At 33.9% G+C, this 27745-nt stretch overlaps 1 protein-coding gene across 2 annotated transcripts in view; it reads left to right on the plus strand.

Moving 5' to 3' along the window:
* The window catches only part of TNPO1 (transportin 1), an 84908-nt gene extending 62492 nt beyond the window's left edge, over positions 1 to 22416 (plus strand). For both annotated transcript variants that reach the window (XM_084880892.1, XM_084880893.1), the window contains exons 14-25: positions 521 to 692; positions 2147 to 2233; positions 4017 to 4124; positions 4266 to 4424; positions 4505 to 4592; positions 7130 to 7228; positions 7431 to 7526; positions 10313 to 10388; positions 11252 to 11351; positions 13265 to 13339; positions 14139 to 14281; positions 16743 to 22416. In XM_084880892.1, coding sequence (XP_084737018.1) covers positions 521 to 692; positions 2147 to 2233; positions 4017 to 4124; positions 4266 to 4424; positions 4505 to 4592; positions 7130 to 7228; positions 7431 to 7526; positions 10313 to 10388; positions 11252 to 11351; positions 13265 to 13339; positions 14139 to 14246 — 1168 coding nt within the window. In that variant the 3' untranslated portion in view covers positions 14247 to 14281; positions 16743 to 22416. The remainder of the gene's footprint in view (positions 1 to 520; positions 693 to 2146; positions 2234 to 4016; positions 4125 to 4265; positions 4425 to 4504; positions 4593 to 7129; positions 7229 to 7430; positions 7527 to 10312; positions 10389 to 11251; positions 11352 to 13264; positions 13340 to 14138; positions 14282 to 16742) is intronic.
* The last annotated feature ends 5329 nt before the right edge of the window (positions 22417 to 27745 follow it).

Raw genomic sequence — 27745 nt, forward strand, 5'->3', positions numbered from 1 at the left:
GCCTTTCCTGTTTCTTAAATTTTTTCCCCCTCACTGGCTATGACAACAGAATTGTCTTACAGCCTAATTCCCATGGGTATCTGGAATGGTGCTGGCAAGGATTGTATTTTTTTTTTAACTTTTTTTTTTTTTAATTGATATTTTACAGAGAGGAGGAAGGGAGAGAGACAGAGAGCTAGAAACGTCGATGAGAGAGAGACATCGACCAGCTGCCTCCTGCACACCCCCTACAGGGGATGTGCCCGCAACCAATGTACATGCCCTTGACCGGAATCAAACCTGTGACCTTTCAGTCCACAGACCGATGCTCTACCACTGAGCCAAACCGGTTTCGGCAAGGATTGTATTCTTGAAGCAATAGCAAAATTAGAGCAGATTCACATTAGTCTTTAGGTCAACTACCATAACTCCACAGACAGTCCCACAGCAACCTGTCATCTGTTACTTAGTGTACCTACTTGAGTAGCTGTTAAATTATTCCTTTTCCCAACACTAATATTCTCTTTCTCTCTAATTACAGTGCCTTTGCTACCCTAGAAGAGGAGGCTTGCACAGAACTTGTTCCTTACCTTGCTTATATACTTGATACCTTGGTCTTCGCATTTAGCAAATACCAGCATAAGAACTTGCTCATTCTTTATGATGCCATAGGAACATTAGCAGATTCAGTAGGACATCATCTAAACAAACCAGTAAGTGTCTGTGGTTAACTATTATGAAAATAAATATGTGCTTGGTTTGGAAATTATAGCAGCATTTCATATGAATGCAAAATACTTTGTAGACTGACTAAAGGAAAAGAGATAAAGGTTTTATATCCTGTAAAATTTAAGGTATTATTGTATCTACCACTTCATAAACACTATAGCTTTGAGCAGTGGTTCTCAACCTTTCTAATGCCGTGACCCTTTCATACAGTTCCTCATGTTATGGTGACCCCAAACCATAAAATTATTTTTGTTGCTACTTCACAACTCTAATTTTGCTACTGTTATGAATTGTAATGTAAATATCTGTGTTTTCCGATGGTCTTAGGCTCTACAGCAGCGGTTCTCAACCTGTGGGTCGTGACTGCCAGCAGGGTAACCTAAGACCATCGGAAAACACAGATATTTACATTACTATTCATAACAGCGAAATTAGAGTTGTGAAGTAGCAACAAAAATAATTTTATGGTTGGGGTCACCATAACATGAGGAACTGTATAATAGGGTCTCGGCATTAGAAAGGTTGAGAACCACTCACTGCTTTAGAGTATCATGTCTAGACATTTTTGTTTTCTCATCAGAACTTACAAGTATGGGGAATACACTAGATGAAGCAATTAGAGATTGGGGTGATAGGTTAAAAATGCTAAATAGTGATTGATATAGAAGAAATATGGCTAAGGAGCCAAACTGTCTCTAGTAGTGTTCAGAGTAGAAGAAGAGTGTGGAATTGGATTTGTAGTATTAGGATTTTAATACAGCTCAAAAGTCCCTGCTGAGGAATAGATTTTGTTTATGATTGCTGTGTGCCAATTCTTAAGAAATTGTGTTTATAATTATACTTAAAACCTGATGCAAGACACTTGGTTTGTGGGTTTACTTTGATATTGGTTGGTTTTATTCTGTTTGAAGGGGTGTTTTTCTGAATGTCTTTAGATCAGAACCTTTAGAATCTGGGCCCCTTGTTTATATTATTGCTACATTATTTACTTGGTTTTATGGATTCTTCAGTTTAAGTAAAGTTACTTAAATGCTTATGAATCTTTTTCTGCAAATGCCCCAATAAGGTAAACTTCATTTCTAACATACTGTACAACTAGAGCCATATTACATGTCACAAGTGCCAGAATTAAAAAATTCAGTCACTAAAGAGTAAAACTTACATGAATCCTTTCCGATTGTAACCAAGTAATTTTTATGTATGGTATATTTGTATATATTTTGTTTTAAAAAGGATAAAAGGTGACTTAAAACTAGAACAAAGTCATAAATTAAAAAGATAGGCAAGAAATAAAAATTTTAAAGGTGCAGAGTCTTAAAATACATTCTGTAATTATTTTACACAATTACTCTAAATGGATTTTAATTTTCATAGACTCAAAATGGACTTGTTAACTTATGACACTGGAGCTTTTTGTGTTTTTCATTATTGTAAATAGGAATATATTCAGATGCTAATGCCTCCACTGATCCAGAAATGGAACATGTTAAAGGATGAAGATAAAGATCTCTTCCCTTTACTTGAGGTACGCTAAACTGGTAACATTTAGTTAATCTGTGTTTTATTTTTATTTTTTTTAAATGTCCAAATCTAAATAGGTATATATGGTAATGGTGTTTAAAAAATTTACATTCTGAACTATTTCTGTTAAAATGCTGAATAAATATGTAACTTTTCATTACTTTAATTATGGTGCTACTATATTAAGAAATATTGTTAAATTATATGTTTTCTAACCTACTCTTTTGTTGATAATTCTTACCTGATATTTTTTTCCATTCATTTTCAGAGAGTAGAAGGGAAGGAAAGGGAGAGAGAAATATCAATGTGACATTGATTGGTTGCCTCCTGTAAGTGCCCCAATTAGGGCTAGGAATCAAACCTGCAACCCAGGTATGTGCCCTTAACTGGGAATCAAGCCCACAACCTTTTGGTTTCCAGGTGATGCTCTAACCATTGAGCCATGCCGGCTAGGGCTGTAACCTGCTCTTCTTAATTAATAATAAATTTTCATGGAGATCTCCCATATCATATACATCTATCTAATCATTTCTTGATATAGATATATAGCTATACCATAATTAATACACAGATGATACTTGAGTAATGCCTGTTTGAACTGCACAGGTCTGGTTATATGCATATTTTTCCCCATAAAAGCTTGTACTGTTTTTTATCCCCTTTTGGTAGTCTGTGGATGTGGAGGGCTGACTAGATGCATTGATCTAACTTGTTTTATATGGGATTTTGGTGTCCAAGGGGGTATCCTGGAACCAATATCCTGAGGATACCAAAGGACAACTTAAGGAGGGAGTCAAAAGTTGAGGTTGGTGCCCCTAAACCCTGCAGAGTTCAAAAAAGTTTATTTTTTTATACATATCCATTATATTAGATGCATATATATGTATATATGACATGTATATATGACATAGCATTGGGACTTGATGCTAATAGAGACTTTACTTTCTACCCTTTCTGTCTAGTTTGAAGTTTTATTCTATGTATACTAAATACTTTTTAATTAAAAAGAAATTTTATATATTTAAATAACTCTACACACTATCAAATGTGGTAACTTTAAACCTAAATGACTTGATATTGGTAGAGCCAATATCATTGTCATTCTTGTTCCCTCTATCATTTCATGGGTCACACTTCTTCCATGGAATGTCCCTAGCCAAGAAGTATAAACTTCTGGGACCAAGAGCAAGAACTAATTCTGGGTCCAGCAACACAAGAAGAGTTATTATGGCTAAATAAATATATATTTTTATTTTCAAGCAGGGGCTCAGAATGTGCCCAGTAAAGTCCACCTACATCATTGACAAGAATGGGAGGATAAGTAAATATATCTCTAATATTTGAGAGAGAGAAAACAGGAATACATAAACTTAATCTGTTCTTGACAGATGACATTCATTATAGAAACTTTATTTTATAATTGATTTTGAGAGAGAGCAAGGGGGAGAGAGAAACATTTATGTGAGAGTGTAACATTGATCTGCTGCCTCCTGCATGCCCACATGTGCCCTGACCAGAATCAAAGCTGCACAGGACAACACCCAACCAACTGAGCCACAAAGGCCAGGGCTAGGAACTTTTTTTACTTTCTTTTTTTTCTTTTTTTTTTCTGAGGAAATCTCCAGCTGGCAAACTTAACAAAAATGAATGGCATCCAGGTAAAAGGTTTGAAAAGACTAGTAGAGCAAGCTCATAAATAACCTGGATCTGAATTGATAGATTTTCAAGTATTTATCATAATGTTAACTGTACCCATAAATTTTACACTCACACTTTATTCTTTCTAGTGCCTATCTTCAGTTGCCACAGCCCTGCAGTCTGGCTTCCTTCCATACTGTGAACCTGTGTATCAGCGTTGTGTAAACCTAGTACAGAAGACTCTTGCACAAGCCATGGTATTAAAAAAAAAAATATATGTATCTTTTGGGGGGGGGGGGCATCATAAATATTTTTCTAAGGATAGGCATAATGTATACAAATGAAATTTTTTAATAATTGATTCAAACTAAGTTTTCAAAAATTGTGTCTAATTTCAGTTGAACAATGCTCAACCAGATCAATATGAGGCTCCAGATAAAGATTTTATGATAGTGGCTCTTGATTTACTCAGTGGCCTGGCTGAAGGACTTGGAGGCAACATTGAGCAGCTAGTGGCCCGAAGTAACATTCTAACACTAATGTATCAGTGCATGCAGGTGAGACCTGTTAAATTGAAATGAATTGAAACCTGGTTCTCTGTATCACATTTGGGTTAATTTCTGCTTATTTCTTACAGGATAAAATGCCAGAAGTTCGACAGAGTTCCTTCGCCCTGTTAGGTGATCTGACAAAAGCTTGCTTTCAGCATGTTAAGCCTTGTATAGGTAGGAATATTTTCTTCTGCTCTGATGTGATTTTAACATCAGCTATGTTTTTTATTAAAATGTAATTTCATGGAGTCCCAATATTTATAAATATACATTTGACTGGTTAAAGCTTCTCTGATTGAAGCAGGAAAGACAGGAATTCCCTGTTATTAGGTTTTCTCATGATAAAGCAACATACTTCTTCAGATACCATAGGATACTTTTCAAGCAATTTACTTAAGAAATAAGTAATGATTTGCTTCTGTTTTAATACCATAGCATTTGTCTTAGTCTTCTGTGAAGATAACAAGGGATTTATTGAATAATGTAACCTGAATTGCTGTCAAATCCATGAGTTAAATGGGATTTTGGTTACTTTTTTTTTTTTTTTTTTTTTTTTCCCCTTCATTTCTATATCCCATCCTTTTGGATGGTAGTTGCTTATGCATGATTTTAATAAACCTTGGTTTCAAACTTTGACCTAAAAGGCTTTCTCATGTCATATAGTTGTGCTTTGGGATTTTTCTTTTCCAGTTTTTTTTTTTTTTTTTTTTTTAGGTAAGTTGATACATAACATTCTATAAGTTTAGGGTATACAGTATGATTTGATATGTTGTACAACTTATGTGTATATTACAAAATGATTACTACAACAAGTTTAGTTAAAATTCATCACCTTGCATAGTTAAAAAAGATTGTTTTTCCTTGTGATAAGAACTTTTAAAATCTGCTCTCTTAGCAACTTTAAAATATACACTACAGAATTGTTCACTGTAGTTACCATGTCATACATTACATTTCCAGGACTTAATTCTTATAGACTGGAAATTTCTTCACCCAATTCCTAGTTGTACCTTTATGAAAAATAACTGTATTTTGGACTTTGAGTAATAGCATTAATTAAGATACACTTTTTAAAATCATAAAGTTTAAGCCTAACTAAATGAAAGTGTATTGAATTCTTGTTTTGTGTGAAGCTTATTCTTACAAATATTAACCATCTAACTTAATTTTTATGAGTTTAACTTGTATGAAAGGATTTCGTTTCTTTGTAAGACTTTTACAGATCATATGTTCCTTCTTTAGGGGGTACACAGTGTATAGTTCTCTCTTTATGTTACCAATAATGATTATTATTTTCTAGATTACTGATTCTCCGCCAGGGCAATTCTGTATGCTGCCCCCCTCCTACAGAACTTTTTTTTTTTTTTTGTAAAAATATTTTTTTATTGATTTCAGAGAAGGTGGGAAAGGGAGAGAAACATCAATGATGAGAGAGAATCATTGATTTGCTGCCTCCTGCATGCCCCCTACTAGGGATTGAACCTGCAACTCGGGCATGTGCCCTTGTCCAGAATCTAATCTAGAACCCTTCATTCCACAGGCTAAGGCTCCTACAGAACATTTTGTTTAACCATGGTGGTGTGTCGCTGGTATATAGGGCAAAGAGGGCAAAGGATGTTGCCCAAAGTCCTACAAGGCATGCGACAGACCCACACACAACAGAATATCTGGCCCAAATGATCAGTGTTGTTAAAATTGAGAAACCCTGGTTTTAAACCCACTGATTTTTAAAAATTATATTGTAATTCTTCATTTAATAGTGAGAATACATATGCAGAGACATTTTCTATATCCATGAATTATTTCCCTGAAGTACATATTCTATATGAGAGGCAGAATCATTGCTTGATTCTCTATTTGCTAGTTTTCAAAATGATGCATTGATTCCCAGCATCCTCCACAGGCATCTATGACGTTTCAGAGTTTTGTTTGTGTTTGTTTTTTGAGTGTACCCAAATTGTCCTACCTGCAAGCATTGGTAGCTTAAGTTGGCTCCTACGTTCTTTGTGGTATAATAAACTATAGTACAGGTTTGTTTGGTATATTTCTTGCCCTTAACCTGCAGTGAAACATTTCTCCGAGACCTTCATTCCTTTTAAGTGCAAAATGATATTGAGAGACCACAATCTGAGCACAGGGTAAAAGTTATTTTAAAAACCAAAATCACCGCCAAAGCCGGATTGGCTCAGTGGTAGAGCGTCGGTCTGCGGACTGAAAGGTCCCGGGTTCGATTCCGGCCAAGAGCATGTACATTGGTTGCGCGCACATCCCCGGTGGGGGGTGTGCAAGAGGCAGCTGGTCGATGTTTCTCTCTCATCGACGTTTCTAGCTCTCTATCTCTCTCCCTTCCTCTCTGTAAAAAATCAATAAAATATATTAAAAACCAAAATCACCAATTGTGCATAAACTAGCTTTGAAAAAAGTTCTAATGTATCATGCTTCCCTTCCCTTCCGAGTTTTCTTAGTCTTGTGACAAGGGTACTATGCCAACTCTTTTTAGTGAAACCTGATATATTCCAAATCTTATGTTTCCTGATCTACTTCATATGAAAGTTCTGATATTGCTTTTTTCAGTTTCTTAAGATAAATATTTACCAACACCTTTAAAATATTGCTATTTCTTGTCTTTATTTCAGTTTCTACCTAGTAGGTTTTCTTTAAAGCATAATACACTACTGTTAAGTATACATTAAAAAAAATTTTTTTTCCAGCTGATTTCATGCCAATATTGGGAACCAACCTAAATCCAGAGTTCATTTCAGTCTGCAATAATGCCACATGGGCAATTGGAGAAATCTCCATTCAAATGGGTAAGATTTTTTTCTTTTTCTTTAAAAGTAAAAATTTTTAGATGCCTTAAATTTTTGTAATTGCTTTTTTCATGTTTTGTTTTTTAATTTAAATTAGTCTTACATATTAATAATAGTTTATGTCACAGTTGAAAAAGGGAACAAAGTTGGTATTTTAACATTGAAATTTTTCTTTTGTTTTTCTCTTTTGGGGATGATCTAGGTATAGAGATGCAGCCTTATATTCCTATGGTGTTGCACCAGCTTGTAGAAATCATTAACAGACCCAACACACCAAAGACGTTGTTAGAGAATACAGGTACCATATGACTGAACTGTTTTTGGTGAAGAGAAAATTACTTGCCTTTTAACTTTAAATTAAGATGCATAGAGAAACCAAAGTTGGCTTTAGAAACCCAGCTTTTTATTAACAGCTATTTTGGATTCTCAGTAATGGAATGTACTGTTTTTAGCTGCATTCCATAACTTAAAGGAAAATCACCTTTCCCCCTATTGTAGTGTCTTAATACTTCCCAAAATGGACCCCAGCCAAAAAAAATGATGGAACAATTTTATATTAATTCAGAGAGCAACTGAGAGCTGGAAGTAATGATTTTTTTTTTTAATCTGTAAAAATATGGCCAAAGCTAGATTGCATTGTAGTGGCTAATTGGTTTATAATGGTATATACGTATGTATTTTCTATTTTGTATATACTTTTCCTTCAAATTGAAAACTGAGGCAGTACTTTGTGATATTTTTATTCAGGAGGCTTGTTTCTCTTTTGCATTTAGAGAGCATGTTTATATTAAAGAGTACCTTCCATACCATACTATAGAACACATTTCAGGGTGATTTCCTTCCACTGACTTATATTTTTGCTAATGATACAAGATATAAATTTTGCTTTCAATCAGGCACATCTTTCTTTATAAACTAAGTTAATTCCAGTTATATATTCATAGTCGATGAAGGTCTTACCAAAATACTGGACAAAGATTAAAATAAGGCTTACTAAATAATAATTGTTTTCAAGGCCATTTTAATTTTATGTTTCTTGATTATAGAAAGTTTATTTTGGCCTAATGTAATTAAAATTGGGTATGTTTATTGGTATGGAAGGAAATCTTTTAATTATGGAACAGTTATATGGCTGTTTGGCTGTATGGGTACTGTTTATATCATAAAGCAAATCAGATTTTCTTGCTAAAAAGTGAAAGTCTTTGTGTAGGATGGTTATAAAATCCTGTCTGGTTTTTGTCTCTTTAGAATGCAGTACCTATACATGACATTCAGATTTAGAACACTTGCCATTATAAAATTATTATTAAACCTAAAGAAACTTCATTTACTTTTAAATGTGAATGCGTAACTGCAGATAAATGTTGAGTGTAATATATGTTAAAGTTTCTTGTGGGATATCAGCTGGTGAATTCCTTTAACAAATTGGCTTTATAAGATTATATTCTAAGTATGATTCTACCCTAAGTAAATCAAAAGGTAGTAGGTAACACTTTGCAAATTGGTGTAATTAAGAAACACACTTGGCATTCACTGGATTACTCTTAATATAAGTGGCTACAGAAAATGTTTTATTTTCTTGTCCAAAAAAGGAAGTAATTATTAAGTAAAATCATTGTCAATGTCTAATGTCTATAGATTTTAGCAACTTAATTACCATTATCTTAATACTTTGTAAAGCCAATTCCTTAGTGTATGCAGTTATTTGCTTTTTTTCCAAATTAGTATATCCTACACTGAACTTTCTCAATGGACCATCATCTGCTTTATCGCATGTTTCATTGGATTGTTCATACTTGCCTGTTTAATGAGAATGTTGCATAGTTTGTGTCTTTTGAACATAGGTTTTCTTTCTCTTGCTTCATATGAATCTGCTAGATTTTAGTATTATCTGTGTAGTTTGCTTTAAGTAATCCTTAAACATTTTTCTTTACCCCTCACCCTTTTTTTATGAAAAGTTAACCTGTAAGTTTTTGAGAGAACACCATTAAAGCACTTCATGGTTTGTTTTCTGTTTGTGTGTGTTTTTTTTTTCACGTTGTGTATAAATGTATTTATATGTATGTATCTTTGAATTGCAGAATACAGTTCTGAGTTGCATTTGTTTTAGCCCTTTTAAGTATAAGAACTTCCTGAATTTTGATGGTTAATATATGTTTGATTAATTCCCATTTTGTATAGAATATTAGCATGTAATCAGTACAGTGTTAATCTACTTTGTGCTATGCCTTTTATAGCAAAGACACAATATTTGTTCTGTTGGTCCACACATCACATGTTATTACAGTGGACTGTCTGAATTTCCATTATGTCAATATGGTATGAAATTAGTGGACTATTACGTGAGTTGTTAATCACCATTAGGGAGTTTTCAGAATGGAATTTGATATAACACAGCAATTTTTCAATCCATTCGGTGTGTGCCATAATATCTAAAATTTGACAGTTGATTTTGATAACAGGCAACAAATGGTCCACTGGTTTGTTTTAGAAATGTTAACAAAAATTTTTACCAAAATTTGGATTAAATTCCTAGATAATTTTCAAAAATGGAAATCACTTATAATAAAAAGAGATGTGGAGAAGTGAAAAGGAAGTTTTAACTTTTAAATGAGAAGTGTGTTTGAGTAGACAATTCAGAAATGTAATCATTTGCATTTACTAATTATTGGGGGGGAAATATAGATTTCATTATTAAATCCTGAAATTTCAACTGGCTTTAACTGAAGAATTTCTAAATCAAATAATCGCTCATCTTTTTATTAACAGAAAGTATGATATATTGATGCTTCATTGAGCGAGAAAAGCAATTCATCATGGTTTTTGGTGTTCTCTCAATCTTTAAAGTTTTTTCCTTTTGTTTTTCCTTTTTCAAGAGTATGCCATATATGTTGCTGCCCCTTATTTTTGGGGGTGGTAGTAAACAGCACTGGTGAAATCTTATGTTTATTATCATACACAAATTCTGTTGGTTTCTGTTTCTGAGTTATTTGTTGTTTTTTCTTTATTTTTTCTCCTTCCCCCTCATTTGCTCATGTCTTGGTTGGCGTTTGGTGGTGTATAACCGTGATTGCGTTACCTTAGCAATAACAATTGGTCGTCTTGGTTACGTTTGTCCTCAAGAGGTGGCCCCCATGCTACAGCAGTTTATAAGACCCTGGTGTGTATTATTCAATCTTTTTTTTTTAATTCATTTTTCTTCACTCTTTCTTTCTCTTTCTATCTCACTTTTAGATATATTTTCAGTTGGTTACAAAAATCACAATCCTTAATCATTGCCAACCATGTGACTAATCTTGTCCTATCAGGTTTGTGAGGTTTTCAGCAGCATCGTCATGTATATTTATTTTATGTTGTGGCTAACGACTAATTGATGCATGGGATAAGATTGTCACATGCTTGCTGTGTTAAGCTTGATTACACATAAAAAGCATTTAAATATCCACCAGTAAAATAAAGATGCATGCAAATTCTATAAATTTAGGTTTTTGCATTATGTTTTTTTTATAATTAATTTGAAAACTTGGATTGCATTAAGAAATACATGTTTAAATTTATGTATAAAATCTTATTTGCTTATTACTGTAAAAGTTAAACATCTATACCATAAGTTCTAAAATATTAGTTTATATTGTGGCAGTATATCCTATGTTCTGCTTCTTTCAATTGATAATCTTTCGATTCAGTCATTTTAGTGTTTAATGGAATACAAGTCATAACGCAGTCTTTTTTAAATTGATAATTTACTCTTGGCTCAAGCTCATTAATAATTTAAATGAGAGATTAAAATCAGTTGTCCATTTTATAGATGTAATCTATTAATAAGAAATGTGAATTTTATGGCTTTTATTATTTGAAATTAGATGGCCCACATACAGGAAGTATGAGAAACTTAAGCTTTATGAAAATTCTTTTAATATAAACATTATATGGTGTTGTTTATTCCATTAAATACTGTTCATTAGTATTGTAATTGAACCTGCTTCTTTCTTAAATGCTAAACTCAATTCTATAATTTAATAGGTGCACCTCTTTGAGAAACATAAGGGACAATGAGGAAAAGGATTCAGCATTTCGTGGAATTTGTACTATGATCAGTGTGAATCCCAGTGGAGTAATTCAAGTAAGACATTCCTAAGAATTTGTTCTTAACTTTTAATGTTCTGAATATTTTGCCATGAAATACAGTAGTAGCAGATTGAGCGAATGCAATTTCGTTCTTGTACTGAGTAAAGCCAAAGCTTTGTTCATTCACATTTTGACCTCTTTTATTTACTTTGTATAAGTCTCCCATCCCTGTTGAGTTTGAGTGTATTTATACTAAAGAGAGTGACCTAATAGTGGAATACTCTTTCTGTTACTTAGAATCAAACTGATAAACTCAATAGTGAATAAAATAGAATAGTGAATCAGCCTTTGAAACTATTTTAATCCTTAATTCTTATTATGTTTAGACAGTTTTAGTATTTTAAAAAAATTATTTGGCAGTAGTATCAAGCATGAATCTGGCTAGATCTCTGAATCCAACTGCAAATTTGCAAGGCACACAAAATAGAAATATGTTAATTGTCACCATGTATAGGAAATCAATAAAATGCAAGCTATGGCACTCCCAGTTAAAAGTTCCAGGTTCCTCAACAGATAAATTGTAAAGGGTAAAAGTATAAGCAGGGTTTTCAAGAAAATAACCATTCCCTTCCAAGAGACATCGATAGGTATTTTAATCATTTGTTAATATTTTCTATCTTGTATTAAGTACTCTGTTGTTTAATTCAGGTTTATAAACATGCATTACATCACCACCTCATAAAAACCAGATTAATGTGGGTGACAGGCATTGAAAACTTATAAACTAGAACTGGGAAAAATCATGACTAATTTTACATTTGTAAAACAATAACTTACTAACTTTAGAGATGGTCCCTACTTGCAAAATAACCTCCTGGCAGTAAGTTGGGGAGTTTTTGTTCATTATTTAAGAACTTTGTGTCACCTTAAATGTGCGTTAGAAGTATCATGTCTACTATGCTTAAAAGGAACATTTTCCCATTGGAATTTTAGCTACTTTTTTTTTTTTTTTTAATTAACACATGAAGTAACATGTATATGGTCATGAATAACTACCAACTTAAGAATTAGTAGACATTTCTACTTTTTACATATGTATTTGGATATAGTTGAAAGAAAAAAATCTTACATTTTTTTATGTTTAAATGTTTACTCACAAATTCTAGAGTGTGTATATATATTTAAGTTTCTAACATCACACTTTGATCATTTAAAGTAGTAAATATATCAGAACACCAGCTACATCTTGAATGTTGTATTTTGAGTGTTTTTAGTTTGATAACTATATTTTTAAAAACTTTAGTTAAATATTTAAAGGCTTTGCTTGTTGTCACTTTGTTCTTATAGTCAGAATAATCTGATTATCTTTTAAATTGTCTAAGCATTTGTTTGTGTGGGTTTTGTCTTTTTTGTTTTTTATTGGGATGGGTTGGGCTGGGTTAGGTGTTATTTATAGCTATACAATTCGTTTCTTCTAACTTGGTCATTTCAGATTCTATATGAAGATTAGTCTTAAAATTTAGATCTGTTCATTTCTATGCTTCAAGTTAAGCTTATTTGTTGTATGCTTTTAACTAACTTTAAGTTATTTTTAGGCTTCTTAGAATTATATTACTACTTCATTTATGTAATTCTTTAATGAAGCTTTTTTAATTGATGTTCATTTGGTACTTTCAGTTCATTGCTGATATTAAACATTTATTAGATGTGTTTTTAGATGTAAAAATAAAACATAAAAGGGATTTAAATTGCAATATAAACTGGATGAGGAGAGGTTCGTTCATGGTAGAGTAATAAGGACAACCAGTTAGCAATTCACTTACAATTTTTATGATTGTAGTTGATTTTTTTTTAATTTTGGCTAGGATTATATCATAATATAACTTTTTTATATATCTCTAGATATCTTTTTTTCATGTGTTTGACAAATATAATATCAATCTAAAGTGTATTTCTTGCTTGTTACAGGATTTTATATTTTTTTGTGATGCCGTTGCATCATGGATTAATCCAAAAGATGATCTGAGAGACATGTTCTGTAAGGTAACTAAAAAGACTTTTACGATACGCATCTTGGAATTGTTACAGTCCTAGTTGGAAAGTTTGAATTATTTTTATATTTCATATGAAACGACTCCTCAAATCAATATTGCTAGACTATACAACCTAAACCTTTGTTCTCAATAAAAAAGTTGTTTTCAAGCAGTTCCACTGATACCTATGGTCTGATTATCCCACCTATGCAAATTAACATACATGTTCAAGGATGGATGGCTAAGATTTAGAGTATAACACAGCTTGAATGAAGTAAATCCAAGTGGTCTCCATGGGGATTACACTCATATAGTTCTTTGTTTTAGTAGTGCTCCCATTTGATTAACTCTAGTCAGCACTCAACGATAACAAAACAAAAAAAGTAAGATGTTGTTTCATGTTTGAATCACCTAATAAAAATAAAATTAGTAAACTATATATACTTAAAGCCAGGAACCCAAAGTTTTGTATATTTCCAACTTGACAAAATTTAGTATAGCAGAAATTTTATTCCTTTGAGTGAATTCTATGCTTTTTGTTTTTCATAAGTAGTATATCAGAGATTGCTTAGCATCTATTACACTTGTTAAATTCTAAACTTCCAATAAAAGTTTAGCATGTTCATTGAGGTGCTTTTAGGTAAGACATAGAATATTGTAGAATCCAACAAAGTTTGAGAATTATTACTTTAAAATGGATAAAATTTTAAAATAATAAAATCACTAGTTTTCTATTTCTGAAGCTATGCAGGTCTGAGTTTTATCTTTTGTTATTGATAAATTTATGATTTTTTTTTCACTCTTTGCAGATCCTTCATGGATTTAAAAATCAAGTTGGAGATGAAAATTGGAGGCGTTTCTCTGACCAGTTTCCGCCTCCCTTAAAAGAGCGTCTTGCAGCTTTTTATGGTGTTTAACCTCATGCACTTGAGCTGCAGTCCCATAATTAGGGGTAAGTTGTAAGTAGCTTAGAATTTTTCAGGATGAAGAAACTTAGGACTATTATCTAAAACTACTGAATAGAACAGAGGTTGGATAAAACAGTCTCATGCTATTTTAAATTACTTAAGTAGAATATTTTAGAGAACCATCAAGCAAGATAAAATGCATGGTTCCACTTTGAATCTTAGATAGAAAGAAATCCAAGCTGGCATGCTAGTTAAAATATGTAATATTGCTTTAACTGTTGCCTTTTTTGCCCTGTAAGATCACCAGAATACAAATGGTTTACTTTTAAAGCATAAATTTCTGATATATCAAGTAGTGAACTTTAGGGGAAAACCCAAGTAGACTAGAAGTGGGTTTTGTCTCAGTATCTAAGAATATTTAGTATTCAATCTTCAATATACATTTTTTAAAATACATTTTTATTGATTTTTTTTTTTTTTTTTTTGAGAGAAAGGGAGAGGGATAGAGAGAAACACTGATGAGAGAGAAATACCATTGATCAGCTGTCTCCTGCACACCCTCCTACTAGAGATCAAGCCCACAACCCAAGCATGTGCCCTTACCAGGATCAAACTGGTGACCTCTTGGTTCCTGGGTCAACACTTAACTGTTGAGCCACACCAGCCGGGCTCAATGTACATTTTTATTGAACACCTACCGATGGGCCTAGCACTGTTGTTTTTAAATGGGCAGTGGAAGATTGTTTTGATTTGGGGTGATAGAGAGTAAGTCCACTTGGTCTCTTGTTCCTTGAGATTTTCTATACTTACTAAGTTGAACTAACAATTCTGGTTTCTTGGCCTCAGTTCTTTAATTGAGTTCTTTTGTGGATTAAATGCTGTTACAATATCTGATGCCAAAATTGGGTATGTTGCCTAACACAATAAGTTGGTTCAACAAATGTGGGTTAGGAACAGGTACAGTGAACCAGTGTTTATACTTTAGGTTTTAGATAAAAACCGAGACATATTTTACTGAAGGCCAGAGAATGTACTCTGTGTGTCCAGCAGTTGTGTAGCAAATTGAATTACCTTTTGTGTTGGAGTTTTATTTTCTTGTTTGTTGTTTACTCTGAGCTAGGTTTTAAACCTGGAAAGATTCCAACATCCAGTTTGTCTAATTAACCTAAAAGACAGTAGAAATAGACTTGCAGCCTCTGGAATGTCTCAGAGTCCTTTGTGTGAGTTGTCCCTGGGGGTCTTGTGTCCTAATAGCTGTTTTATGGCCTTAACATTTTGGAAAAGTGCTTGATTCACTTAATTTTAAATCATGAGAATGCAATAGATGAGAATGACTTTCAGTATCAAGGGCCAAAAAGATTCAACTGTGAGCTAAGTCTCAAGCACTTCCAAATTTATTACCTTCTGTTGTCTCTATCATATCACCAATTACGCATTAACTGGGGTGACCATGTTCTAAGACAAGGTAATGTAGTAATTCTTAGTTTTCTAATTAAAGGTAAAAGTCAATCAGTATATTTTCCTGCCTTTTTTTTTTTTTGTATTCTACTGTGTTTTCAGAGGCAGAGTAAAGGGGTTTCTTGTACTTCACAGATGGGTTAGTCACTTTTGTGAATTCAATGAACTTTCATAAATGTCCAAGGTTTGGCATGAGTGGTTCATAGAGTTTTGTTGTGAAAGTTCCAATGTCAGACACCAGTTACATTTTCCCAGTAATCTATATATATTTCTTGGTGTCACTTTCATCATTAAAAATGATACCACTGAAAAAGTCCTTATTAGGAAAGTCAAGGGTTCTGAGAGTATAGAAAATGACAGAGTGAAATAGGGTCAGAAGAATTACTAATTAGTAGCATCAAGAAGTCAAGATTGCCTTACCAGTGTGGCTTAGTGGTTGGGTGTGGACCTATGAACAGGAGGCCGAGGTTCAATTCCCAGTTAGGGCACATGCCCAAGTGGCAGGCTTGATCCCTAGTGAAAGTGTGAGGGAGGCATCAAATCAATGATTCTCTCTCATCGTTGATGTTTCTGTCTCTCCCTCTCTCAAATCTATGGAAATATATTTAAAAAGAGGGGGGAAAGTGTTAAAAATTACTTTTTTACATTTGCTGAGGGTAGTGGACAGCTTTAACACCTCTTATGCGAAAACATCAGACAACAAAATAAGGAATGCTCTTGGAGCTTTTGGGTTTGGTTTTGTTTAATATATTGTAGATTGGATTTTTGTTTGCTTTATATTGGGAATACTGGCAAAAAAGGATGTTTTGTCTTTATAAAATGCTACGCACCTCTCTGTGGTTGTCCCCAGCTTGGGGTCCCTTTTTTGTATCTGATGCAGGTGACAGTTGAGACTATAGGAGAAGGAAGCAACATGGTTATCATTAGGCAACTTGTCCAATTTCTCATTTTCTTTAGGTAGAGATAGCATCATTACTTGATTAATTTTGTGGCTCACTGACTTTAAAAGAGAAACAATTGTTAAACTATAAAACTGTTTTCTTACAGGTCCTTCAGTCTCGAGACTATGAGGGAGCCTCTGCACCCAGGGAAAATGTTACCCTTTACAGGGGGGAAGGGTAAACCAGTAGGGAATACAGTACAATCCCAACCCTACTGGGAGGGGCGGGAGGGAGGTGTTGCCGTCACTGTATTGTCGATGTTGGGAAACGTTTTAACATCTGGAGCCTTTGTGGGTGGAAATCTGTCTTCAATTACAACTCCGCACTGGATGTGAAGAAGCAAAAAAACAAAACCTATTCAGTCTACTCACAAAACAGTACATTCTGGAATATTATGGGGAATTGTACCAAAACAAGAACCATATAAATGATGCATAGGGATAAAAGAGGAAAATTTATATAGCGCACAATAAAGGAAACCTAAGAAGGGGGGGTTACAAACAGTAAAGAAGCTTTTTTTTATTATTATTTAAAGGTTTTTATAAATTTTCCCATGCGATGGGGCCTTGTTTTTGCATGCTGATAAAGAACTACACAAATGAAGCTAATAGAATTAAAATCAGCTTGCCGAACCATACTAGAAGCAGGTTCTTGGGAGTTACAATATAAGGTACCCAAAAAAAAAAAGTCGGAAATAAAAAATCTAATTTAAACAATGAAGCACCCTGTGAAATGCCAAATGAGTCACTCCTTTTACCTTTGTGGGGTGGGCAGGGAGGGAGGAATAAATGGGGTTGGACATAAACAGAAGATAGAACTCTTGATTTTGCATTAAAACATGGATGTAGTGGATATAATTTGATGGTTGTACTTCATTAGATTTAATTTCTAGGCCAAGACGTTAATTTTAAAGTGCAGTTTAAGGTTCAGGCATGCATTCTGGCTCATAGTGATTGAAAGTAAATTAGTGGGAAAGTAAGTAGCATGCTTGCATCACGTAGAGTGAGATTGGTATTCATTTACCTCTGTTGCGCCAGTTTGTGTTGCAGTTTACCAATTCAATATAGCCCTGCATTTAAAATTCCTTTTTAAGATTTGTGGATTTTATTTTTATTAAGAATATAGATATATAAAGTACTGTAGTTTACAGCTAGGCCTTGAAAATACCTTTTTAGGATCTGTTAGGAATAAGATTGATATTGTATTGTGTGTAACCTGCACAATGTGGAAAGCTGATATACCTGTGCAAAATCTTTGCCTCTGTGCTGTCAGTGTGATGTGCTTTCTGCATGGTTATATACTACTAGTGATTTCATCAAATTTCAAAACTTCAATTACATGGTAAAAGATCTGTAAGAGGCTACATAAATGTTAGTTGGCACATAAAGACAATTGTAGAAGTTGAAGACATGATTGCTATATTTCAATGTTTATTCCCACTCAGCATAATGCCTTCTAAGCTTTTTTGTTGTTGTTCAAAGCATGATCTTAAGGATATGTTTAAGTTAATGGATGTAATGCAGGGTTCCTACACTGTATTGGCGCATGTTGGTGGCCCTCTGTGCCCTAGATATATGCACACAGGGTGCAAGTAAAAAGCTACAGAGTGAAAGTTGATTTGGATCCTCTTCATTTCATTTGTTTAGATTTTCTGTTATTTTTCTCTACTTACATGTATTCCTGTGAATAAATCCTTGTTAAGTTAACCCTTTACTTTTCTTTCCATGTGTATTTTCTTATATACTGTGAATGTGAAATCCTAACTGGTACACTTGATCTTGTCTCCATATAAAGTTTCAAGTCTTTATTAATTTGGATTGCCTGAACAGTGTATCCCATGATGATGAAGGAAAATGGAGAGATTTTTCTTTTTAACTCTGCTGGTCAGAGATGAAGCCACACCTTTCCATTTTTCAATGCTGCATATTTAATCTGCAACAAAAATGTTAAGCCATAACAACTTTTTTATATTTTAGTTTGTCACCTTTGCATTGCAGAATAAATACTGAATAACCATTTTTATAAGCAGTTGCTCCTCTTTGCATGGTTCTTTTCTTCTAAAGGTGTTGAATGATACAGCCATTGCACTGAAGTTTGAGCTGTATGTGTGTGAATTTATAAATACCGTTTTAAAAAATTTCAAATGCATGGTAGCATGCAGAAAGGTTTTTGTTGTGTGTGTGTGTGTGTGTGTATTTTTTTTTAACATGTTCTTTCATCTTCTTTCCTGTACTTTGGCTTTGCAAATTTCAGTCTGTAGAGCCTAAAATTAAATGCTATTTTCTTATCCAAAAAAAAGAAATTTTTTTTTTTTAAATTATAAGTTGGATTCAAAGTGGATGTAGCATTTTTTTTCTTTCTACTACCATTACTTTACTGGAAGCTCAAAATTTGTTTCCTACCTAGTTAAAACCTGATGGTTTTAAAAACCTAATTGGAATAGCTGTTTTATCCTTATTCTAGTGGTATTCTCTAGTTTGTTTTTTAAATACTTTTCACAATTTAATATGGGAGATATTTTAATATTCTAGAATAGGTAATATTTTAGATTGAAAGAAAATGGCAAAATTCTTCTTTAAACGCTTTTAAACAAACACAAAAACAACCTTCAATAAAATTATTTGGACCTGTAATTATATGTTGACTGAAAAAGCAATATTGTCACTTGGTTGATTAAAAATTAATTTCACCTAGGCAGATATTTCACATAAGAATACGCTCATTTGATAACCACTTAACCTGTTTTTTACTTAAAAGAAAATTTAATTTAAAAATAGAGAATGAATAAACTAAATATAACTGACAGCCTGAGATTGGGTTGGGTTTTTTTTTTCCCCCCTCTTCCCCATGAGGTATTGTGTTCCTAATTTATATTTCAGATATTTAGTATAGCATAAGAATTTGTAGAAGCCATTTAAGTTCTTTTGAGGTAAGCTCTGATTTAGCATTCTAATACATCATGGGATATATATATATGTGTGTGTGTATAAGCAACTTAATTCTTGTAGTATAGTCTTAGTAGTTTTGAATGTTGACTGAGTGTCTCTGAAATTGTGAGTTTGTCTTTGTTACATTCCAGTGTTTTTGCCTCTTGGCATGCTTAAAGCACGGCTTACTTCATCTGCTCCTTACACACTAACGCGCTGTTGGTGTGCTCAACTACAGACATAGCCGCTGCTAAGTGATGTAGATTTTCTACTTGAATATTTTTATGTTGTAGGAACCTCAGGAGGTCAGTGTTTACTGTTTTATATATGCCTTCTTTTTCCTGTTTGAGCTTCTCTCTTTGAAGGATTCTAACAGAACAAAAGCTGCTGATCAACCTAAGTTGGAAACAGAAAGTGTATTTAATATAATTTAAATGCATATTTGGCAGTTCATTTTTTAGTCCATTAGTAAACTTAGTGCCACAGATACTCATTTATTTAGGAAAGAATTTTGCTTTTTGTATTGTCTAATCTCTTCAATAACTTCATACTATGTAAAAAAAAAAAAAAAAATCACTTTTTTATATTTTTTGGTTATTTCCCAAATAATCAATATGTAAATAATCTTTAAGAGCCAGTTCTGATGCTTTACATTATTGCTACTTGATTTTGTGATGCAAGTTAGATTTCAGAAAAATAGATTTTAAAACACTTAACCAAGCCATTACATCTTTAAAAACAAAATAAGTAGCATACATTTTGTAATTAACATATTGATAAACACTGTGATTTTTTTGTTAAGACTTTTTCATTGATCTGAATTGCTTAAATTGCATATATTGTAAAATAGTATCAGATGTATATTTTAAAATAATTTCCGCTGACTTTCCTCTATTGAAATGCTTTGTCTACTCAGTTACAAAATATTCAGATACAAGTTTTATCTCAGGTGAACACTCTTGTATCCTGTTTGCTTTGGTGACATATGCTTATAAAGGATCATTATACTTATAGTCTTTGTTTTTCAGTGTTATTTCATGAAGTCTCTTCCCATGTAGTCTGGTTTTCCCGTCCTTATTCTAGCTGACTAGGGTGGTGTAAATCCCTCCTGTAGATTTATCTTGAAAATGAATTTAATTTGGTCCTCCTTTTCTTCAAACCCTCAAGATAGCAATGTGGACATTTTTCTATTCTGTATTAAATTACTCTGCATAACTGAAATGCCAGAATTTGTCTCAAACACTTTAGTTTAAATTTAACAAATATTTTGCCATAAAGGAAAAAAAAAAAAAGTGGAGGTGTGTTTTTTTTTTATTTGTATAATTTATATTATTCATATTGAATGTATTAACAGATAACGGTGCAAAAACATTCTTCCCAAGCGAAGACTGTATCATGCATAACTGCAATTTAAATCCTTCCTTTAATAGTACCTTAAAATACAGCTTTGCTTGAATTACTTTTTGCAAATAGTACAAGGAGGAAGCACTAACTTGCTAGTAGTATTGTTATTGAAGTGTAGGCATTAAAATCTTTAAGATAACTGGTCTTCAGATTGTTAAAGGCCTGGGATAGTCTAGATGAAAAATCAGATCAATAAAGAACTGTGTGACATTATCTAGTAGTAATACCATGCAAGACCATTGTATATCTACTTAGTACCTTTCATACTGTATTAAATATGATATTTCTAATGCCTCTTAAAAATTACATTTTACATAAAAGTTTCGTTCACTTGTACACTCTTCGGGTGACTTGTGACTAATTTTTTCAGTCTTATGTAGATCTTTCCTCCATTGGTATTACATGTATAAAGTTCTTTATTCTTAGTTACTATACATATTAATTTTAAGATATGCATTTAAATTATAGCAACTGTTTATTCTCATTTGTATCCCAGGATGTATTTTTCAATGTATGCACGAATTTAAGGGAAGTTAAATGATTTTTTTCACCTTATGCATGATTTTGAGGGAAGTTAAATGATTTTTTCACCTCTTGTACATTTTTAAATCAAACTTAATCAATTTGCCAAGCATTATATCACTAATTAGGAAAATGTTGTTTTCCCTTTTATTAGAATTTTTGTTTATCATAGGATCCCCTTGTACTATGGCTTGATATTAAGCCAAATTTACTATTTTACAAGTCTTAATTCTGTAACATGGTTAGCCTCCAAGGCAATGTTGGTCCCCTCCTACTACCGGCCTCATAAAGGGGTTCCACTGTACTTTCACCATTCACTTCATTACTCTTTTCCTCTGTGGATATTTAACAAAATTAAGATTGGACAATTTTTATGGAGATGATAATTAGACAATACTGTATAATTTTATTTAATAGATTATCTGTGAGAAGAGGTGTTTAAACGTGGTTAATCACTTCATGTTATAAAAAAGTTTTACACTTAATATTCATGTTAATAATATTGGGTGCAATAATGTAGTAGTTTTAGCTTTAATTATAAATAACTGGATCTTTCTGCTGACAACTTAGGTTGTATGAGTTATGCTTAAAAGCTTTAAATCTGATGTTTCCTGTACCTGCCACACTATGTTAGAATGTGTCCTTCAAACATACCCTCCTGCAACTTCTCAAACTGTACTAAATTGATATTTCTTGAAGTCTAATAACTCTGTGCTAACAGATCTTCATTTTAAATAGAATACGGTTTTAATTTTTGATAAGCTGCTGAATTTTAAAGAGAGTTTTTTGGGGCCACCAAATATTTTGGATCATGCAGAGAATATATATTGTACTGTAGTAATTTTGTATTTACATTTGTATGATGTGACATAATAGATGTGAATGTTAATCACTGCTTGACTATGTTAATAAAGTTGTTTAACTATAGATGTTTCACTCTGATTTTTAATGAAGGAAATGAGCTTTCTCTCCCTCCCCCCATTTTGGATCCAAATAGGTCGTTTTTATTGTTACGGGGAGGGTTATTTTGTTGTTTGTTTTTAGGTGGTTTTTTTTCCCCTCTTAGTTTACACATTGGTGCACTCATGTTTATTGAATATTTTTTTTATCTGGGTAATAACAGTTAAGAACTATTTTCCCCACATTTTAGCTTAACTCCTATTGATGTATGTCTCAACAGTTGATTCCACCACCAAATGATAGTGCTCTGCAAAAAAATAATCAAAAGGTGAAGTTTTGAATAAAGCATTATAAGGATAGATTGCATGAATGTGTATGAATGTATCCTATTAAGGCTTGTTTTATTCTTTAAAAAATACATAATTTTGGAAGTGCCCATTTATAAAAGTAGTAGTTTATTCTAAATGTGTTATTTCAAGGGAAATATGTGCATAACTGAAGAGTAATTTTGTTTTTTTGAGATTTACATTTTCCAACAGGGAAGCCTGAGATTAGATCAGTTTAACCCGAGGAAATTTTAAGGGAAATGGGGTTTGGGGTTTTTCCCCTTTATTACTTGCACATGAAAAATATTTGAGATTGAAAGAGCTCAATTGTGCACAGACAGGTTTGGCTCAGTGGATAGAGCGTCGGCCTGTGGACTGAAGGGTCCCGGGTTTGATTCCAGTCAAGGGCACGTACCTCGGTTGTGAGCACATCCTCAGTAGGGATTGTGCAGAGGGCAGCTGATCCATGTTTCTCTCTCATCGATGTTTCTCTCTATCCCTCTCCCTTCCTCTGTGTAAAAACAAAAAACAAAAAAAAACAATAAAATATATTTTAAAAGCAAGAAAGAGAGCTCAGTTGTGTTGGGTATGGGCTGGGGTTGGAACTTGGGTATCATGTTCTAAAATACATCTTTAAGAAAAAGTTTAAGCCAAAACCGGTTTGGCTCAATGGATAGAGCGTTGGTCTGCGGACTGAAAGGTCCCGGGTTTGATTCCGGTCAAGGGCATGTACCTTGGTTGCAGGCACATCCCCAGTAGGGGGTGTGCAAGAGGCAGCTGATCGATGATTCTCTCTCATCGATGTTTCTAACTCTCTATCCCTCTCTCTTCCTCTGTAAAAAAATCAATAAAATATATTAAAAAAAAAAAAAAAAAGAAAAAGTTTAATCCAGGGTGTTTGGGAGGCAACTAATCAATGTTTCACTCTCTCTTCCCTCCCTCCCTTCCACTCTAAAAACCAATGGTATCCTTGGATAAGGATTAAAAAAGAGTTTTAAGATTTCAGAATTTAGGTTGCGGGAGAAAATAATAAGCCTATCCGAAACCGGTTTGGCTCAGTGGATAGAGCGTCGGCCTGCGGACTGAAAGGTCCCAGGTTCGATTCTGGTCAAGGGCATGTACCTTTGTTGAGGGCACATCCTCAATGAGGAGTGTGCAGGAGACAGCTGATCGATGTATCTCATCGATGTTTCTAGCTATCTTTCCCTTTCTGTAAAAAATCAACAAAATGTATATTTTTAAAAAGCCTAATAAAGTACAAACTCTAGTTGTTTTTACTTGATATTATACCTGTTTTTGACACCATTTTAATTTTGTAATGAGTTAACCAACCAACTCTCATTAGTTTACATGTATTGCTTTAGGAATGCTTGAAAAGTGACATTTGAACTACACAGTTCTGAGTTTGGACTTTCTCATAACTGTACAGTTGGAATATAGAAACTGCTGAAGCTGTGACAATCATATTGTAATATTTAATCTCAGTCTTGTGTTAACTTGGTATAAAACAATCTGAGACATCCACATAGATCATTCTTCAGTTCAACATAAATTAAAATTTAAAAACGAATCACAATTTCTAAACCATTGGTAAAGGTGATACGGTAAATACTATAAGCTTTATATTTTTGTGCCAGCCAATGAATGAAATTCATTTCTATGCATAGAATTCTTGATCTGACAATTTAGATTTTATTCTAAAGTATCCCGTTTCAAGCTTATGTTGCTTTTTTAAGAACTTCATTAAACAATTTAAATGAACTATTGTTAGTGAATTTGTACTGTTTTATTTCTAAACTTGCCTGTTAATAAATATACATTGACTTGGTAGCTACACTATATTCTGTGACCAATTTAGACAACCATCTTACTGTTGTTGGACATTCACAAGTTATTTCTCCAGAACATCCAGTAAGGGATTAATATCCAAAATTTATAAAGAATTTATAAAACTCGACACACAAAAAGTGGGCAAAAATAGACACTTCTCCAAAGAGGACAATATAGATGGCCAAAAGAAATATGAAAAGATACTCAACATCACTAATCATCAGAAAAATGCAAATTAAAACTACAATGAGATGTCACTTCACACCTGTCAGAATGGCTATCATCAGTAAATCAAGTGTTGGTGAGCATGTGGAGAAAAGGGAACCGTTGTGTGCTGTTGATGGGAGTTCTGATTGATGCAGCCACCATGGAAAGCAGTATGGAGTTACTTTGCTAAGTGAAAAATGGAACTGCCTTATGACCCAGTGAGTCCATTTCTGAATATATCCAAAAAAACCTGAAAGAATTCAGGAGTGGGTAAAAGTACATTTACTGTTGTAATACAGTAAGTGATCCTATCTAATAAAAGTAATATGCAGATTGACTATCATTCCAACACGTATGATGGCTGCCCCCGTGTGGATACAAGATGGCCATCAGGGAAGGGACCAGGCCTGCAAGGGAGGGCAGTTGGAGGCGATCAACCTTGTAGGGAAGGGCAGTTAGGGGTGACCAGGCCTGCAGAGGAAGCTGGAGGCAAACAGGCTGGCAGGGGAGCAGTTAGACCTCAATCAGGCTGGCATGGCAGTGGTTAGGGGGTGATCAGGCTGGCAGGCAGAAGTGGTTAGGGGCAATCAGGAAGGCAGGCAGGGGAGCAGTTGGGAGTCATCAGTCCTGGATTGTGAGGGATCCCAGACTGGAGAGGGTGCAGGCTGGGCTGAGGGACATGCCACACACACACACACACACCCCACCCCCATGTATGAATTTCATGCACTGGGCCTCTAGTACAAGAATAAACTTGTGTAGTCACAATTATAAACCTTTCTTAAAATCATTTTTTTGTTTTTCATTTACACTTGACATACATTATATGAGTTTCAGGTGTATACCCCAGTGATTAGACTATTGCATTATTTACTAAGAGATCATCCCAATAAACCCCACACCCATCTGACACTACACATAGCTACCAGACCGTCATTTCCCACATTCCCTGTACTTTACATCCCCATGACTATTCTGTAACAACCAATTTGTACATCTTAATCCCTTCACCTTTTCACCAATTCCCTCAACTCCCCACAGCCCACCATGCAACTGTCAAAATATTCCCTGAATCTGTTTTTGTTCTGTTTGTTGGTTTATTTTGCTTTTTAGATTCAATTGTTGATTGATATGTATTGCCATTTTATTCTTGTTTTGTATATTTTTTTAATTATATTTTTATTTCAGAGAGGAAGGAAGAGGGAGAGGGAAACATCAGTGATGAGAGAGAATCATTGATTGGCCGCCTCCTGCACGCCCCCCACTGGGGACCGAGCCCGAAACCCAGGCGTGTGCCCCTGGTCAGAATCAAACCTGGACCCCTTCAGTCCGCAGGCCAATCCACTTGAGTATATTTTTGTACCTTTGGCTCTATCCACTGAGCCAAGCCAGCTAGGGCTCTTCTTCTTAAAGAAGACCCTTCAACATGTCATGTTTGGTGGTATTGAATTTTTTAGCTTTTTTCATATTTGTGGAAACTCTTAAGATTGGGCAGGCCAAAGTGGCCTAAGATAAATATTTCCCTAAATGGTTATCAGCTTCTGGTGTCTACATTTAAAATTAAAAATGTATCCCAAAAAATATTAGTATAATTTTTTAATTACAGCTATAGGAATTAAAACTACCGATTCATGCCGGGACCGGTTTGGCTCAATGGATAGAGCGTCGGCTTGGGGACTGAAGGGTCCCGGGTTCGATTCCGGTCAAGGGCATGTACCTTGGTTGCGGGCATATCCCCAATAGGGGGTGTGCAAGAGGCAGCTGATCGAGAACTCTCTCATCGATGTTTCTAACTCTCTGTCTCTCTCCCTTCCTCTCTGTATAAAATCAATAAAATATATTTAAAAAACTACCGATTCATGAATAGGCAGCTCAAAATAACTACCTGGAGACATCTAAATACATGTGAAATCAGTCTAGCAGTTCCTCAATGTTTTAACATTTCATTATAACGTTCTTGAGATTCCTAAAAGAAGTTAACTCTTTGTTTATATAAATTAGCCTGTGGTTAAATTGGTTTTGTTATTACTTATTCATTCCCTTAGTACTTAACCTAAAGGATCACCATTAAATAAATGAAAAGATGCTACGTATGTTCACATTCACTAACTTCACAAAAATTGGAAATACCAGTTGTTTCTAAAGCTGCACCACAGAGGAACAGAACTCTTACAATGCTGACTTAGTATAACTACTTCATTTAAAAAAAATAAAATAAAATCTTCATTGTTGAAACTATTACATATACCCCTTTCCCCGCCCCACCCCCCATTGATCCCTTCTAGCCCACCTTGTTCCCCACCCCAGGCCTTCACCACCCTGTTGTCAATGTTCATAGGTTATGCATATGTGCATACAAGTTCTTTAGTTGATCTCTTTCCACCCATTAACTGTGCCTTCCCTCTGAGAGACTGTGGAATCTTATGTCTCTGGATCTATTTTGTTCATCAGTTTATTTTGTTCATTAGATTCCATAAATAAGTGAGATCATATGATACTTGCCTTTCTCTGACCGGCTTATTTCACTTAGCATAAAGTACAACTACTTTGGAAACCAGTTTGCCATTACCAAGTCAAATTTGAACATCTGTCGATGCTAAGACTCAGCAGTTCTCATCATATATCTTAGAGTAACTCCTTTATGTGCCAGAAGATACAAGGATCTTCATATCAGCATTGTAATAGCAAAAAATTAAAAGGAACAACCCAAATGTCCCACAGGATAGATGACTTTAATAGCACTAAAAAATAGCCAGTTTCAGAATACCTGCAGAGAAGCCAGTTATATAAGATACAAAAATTTTAAATAGGGAATCATAAATGTGTAATACAAAATGAAGGTGGTTGCATCTTCAAGGTGGAGAGCAAAGGATACAATCATAAAAAGTCTGGGTGGAGGATAAATTTTATTGTTAAACGGTACACAAATATACTCGTATATTTTGCACATAATTTCCTGGCACCAGAGGCCTATCAGGTAACCATCTATAGGC

Source organism: Pipistrellus hanaki (genome assembly GCF_964339955.1).
Source record: "Pipistrellus hanaki genome assembly, chromosome: 4".
Classification (NCBI taxonomy): Eukaryota; Metazoa; Chordata; class Mammalia; order Chiroptera; family Vespertilionidae; genus Pipistrellus; species Pipistrellus hanaki.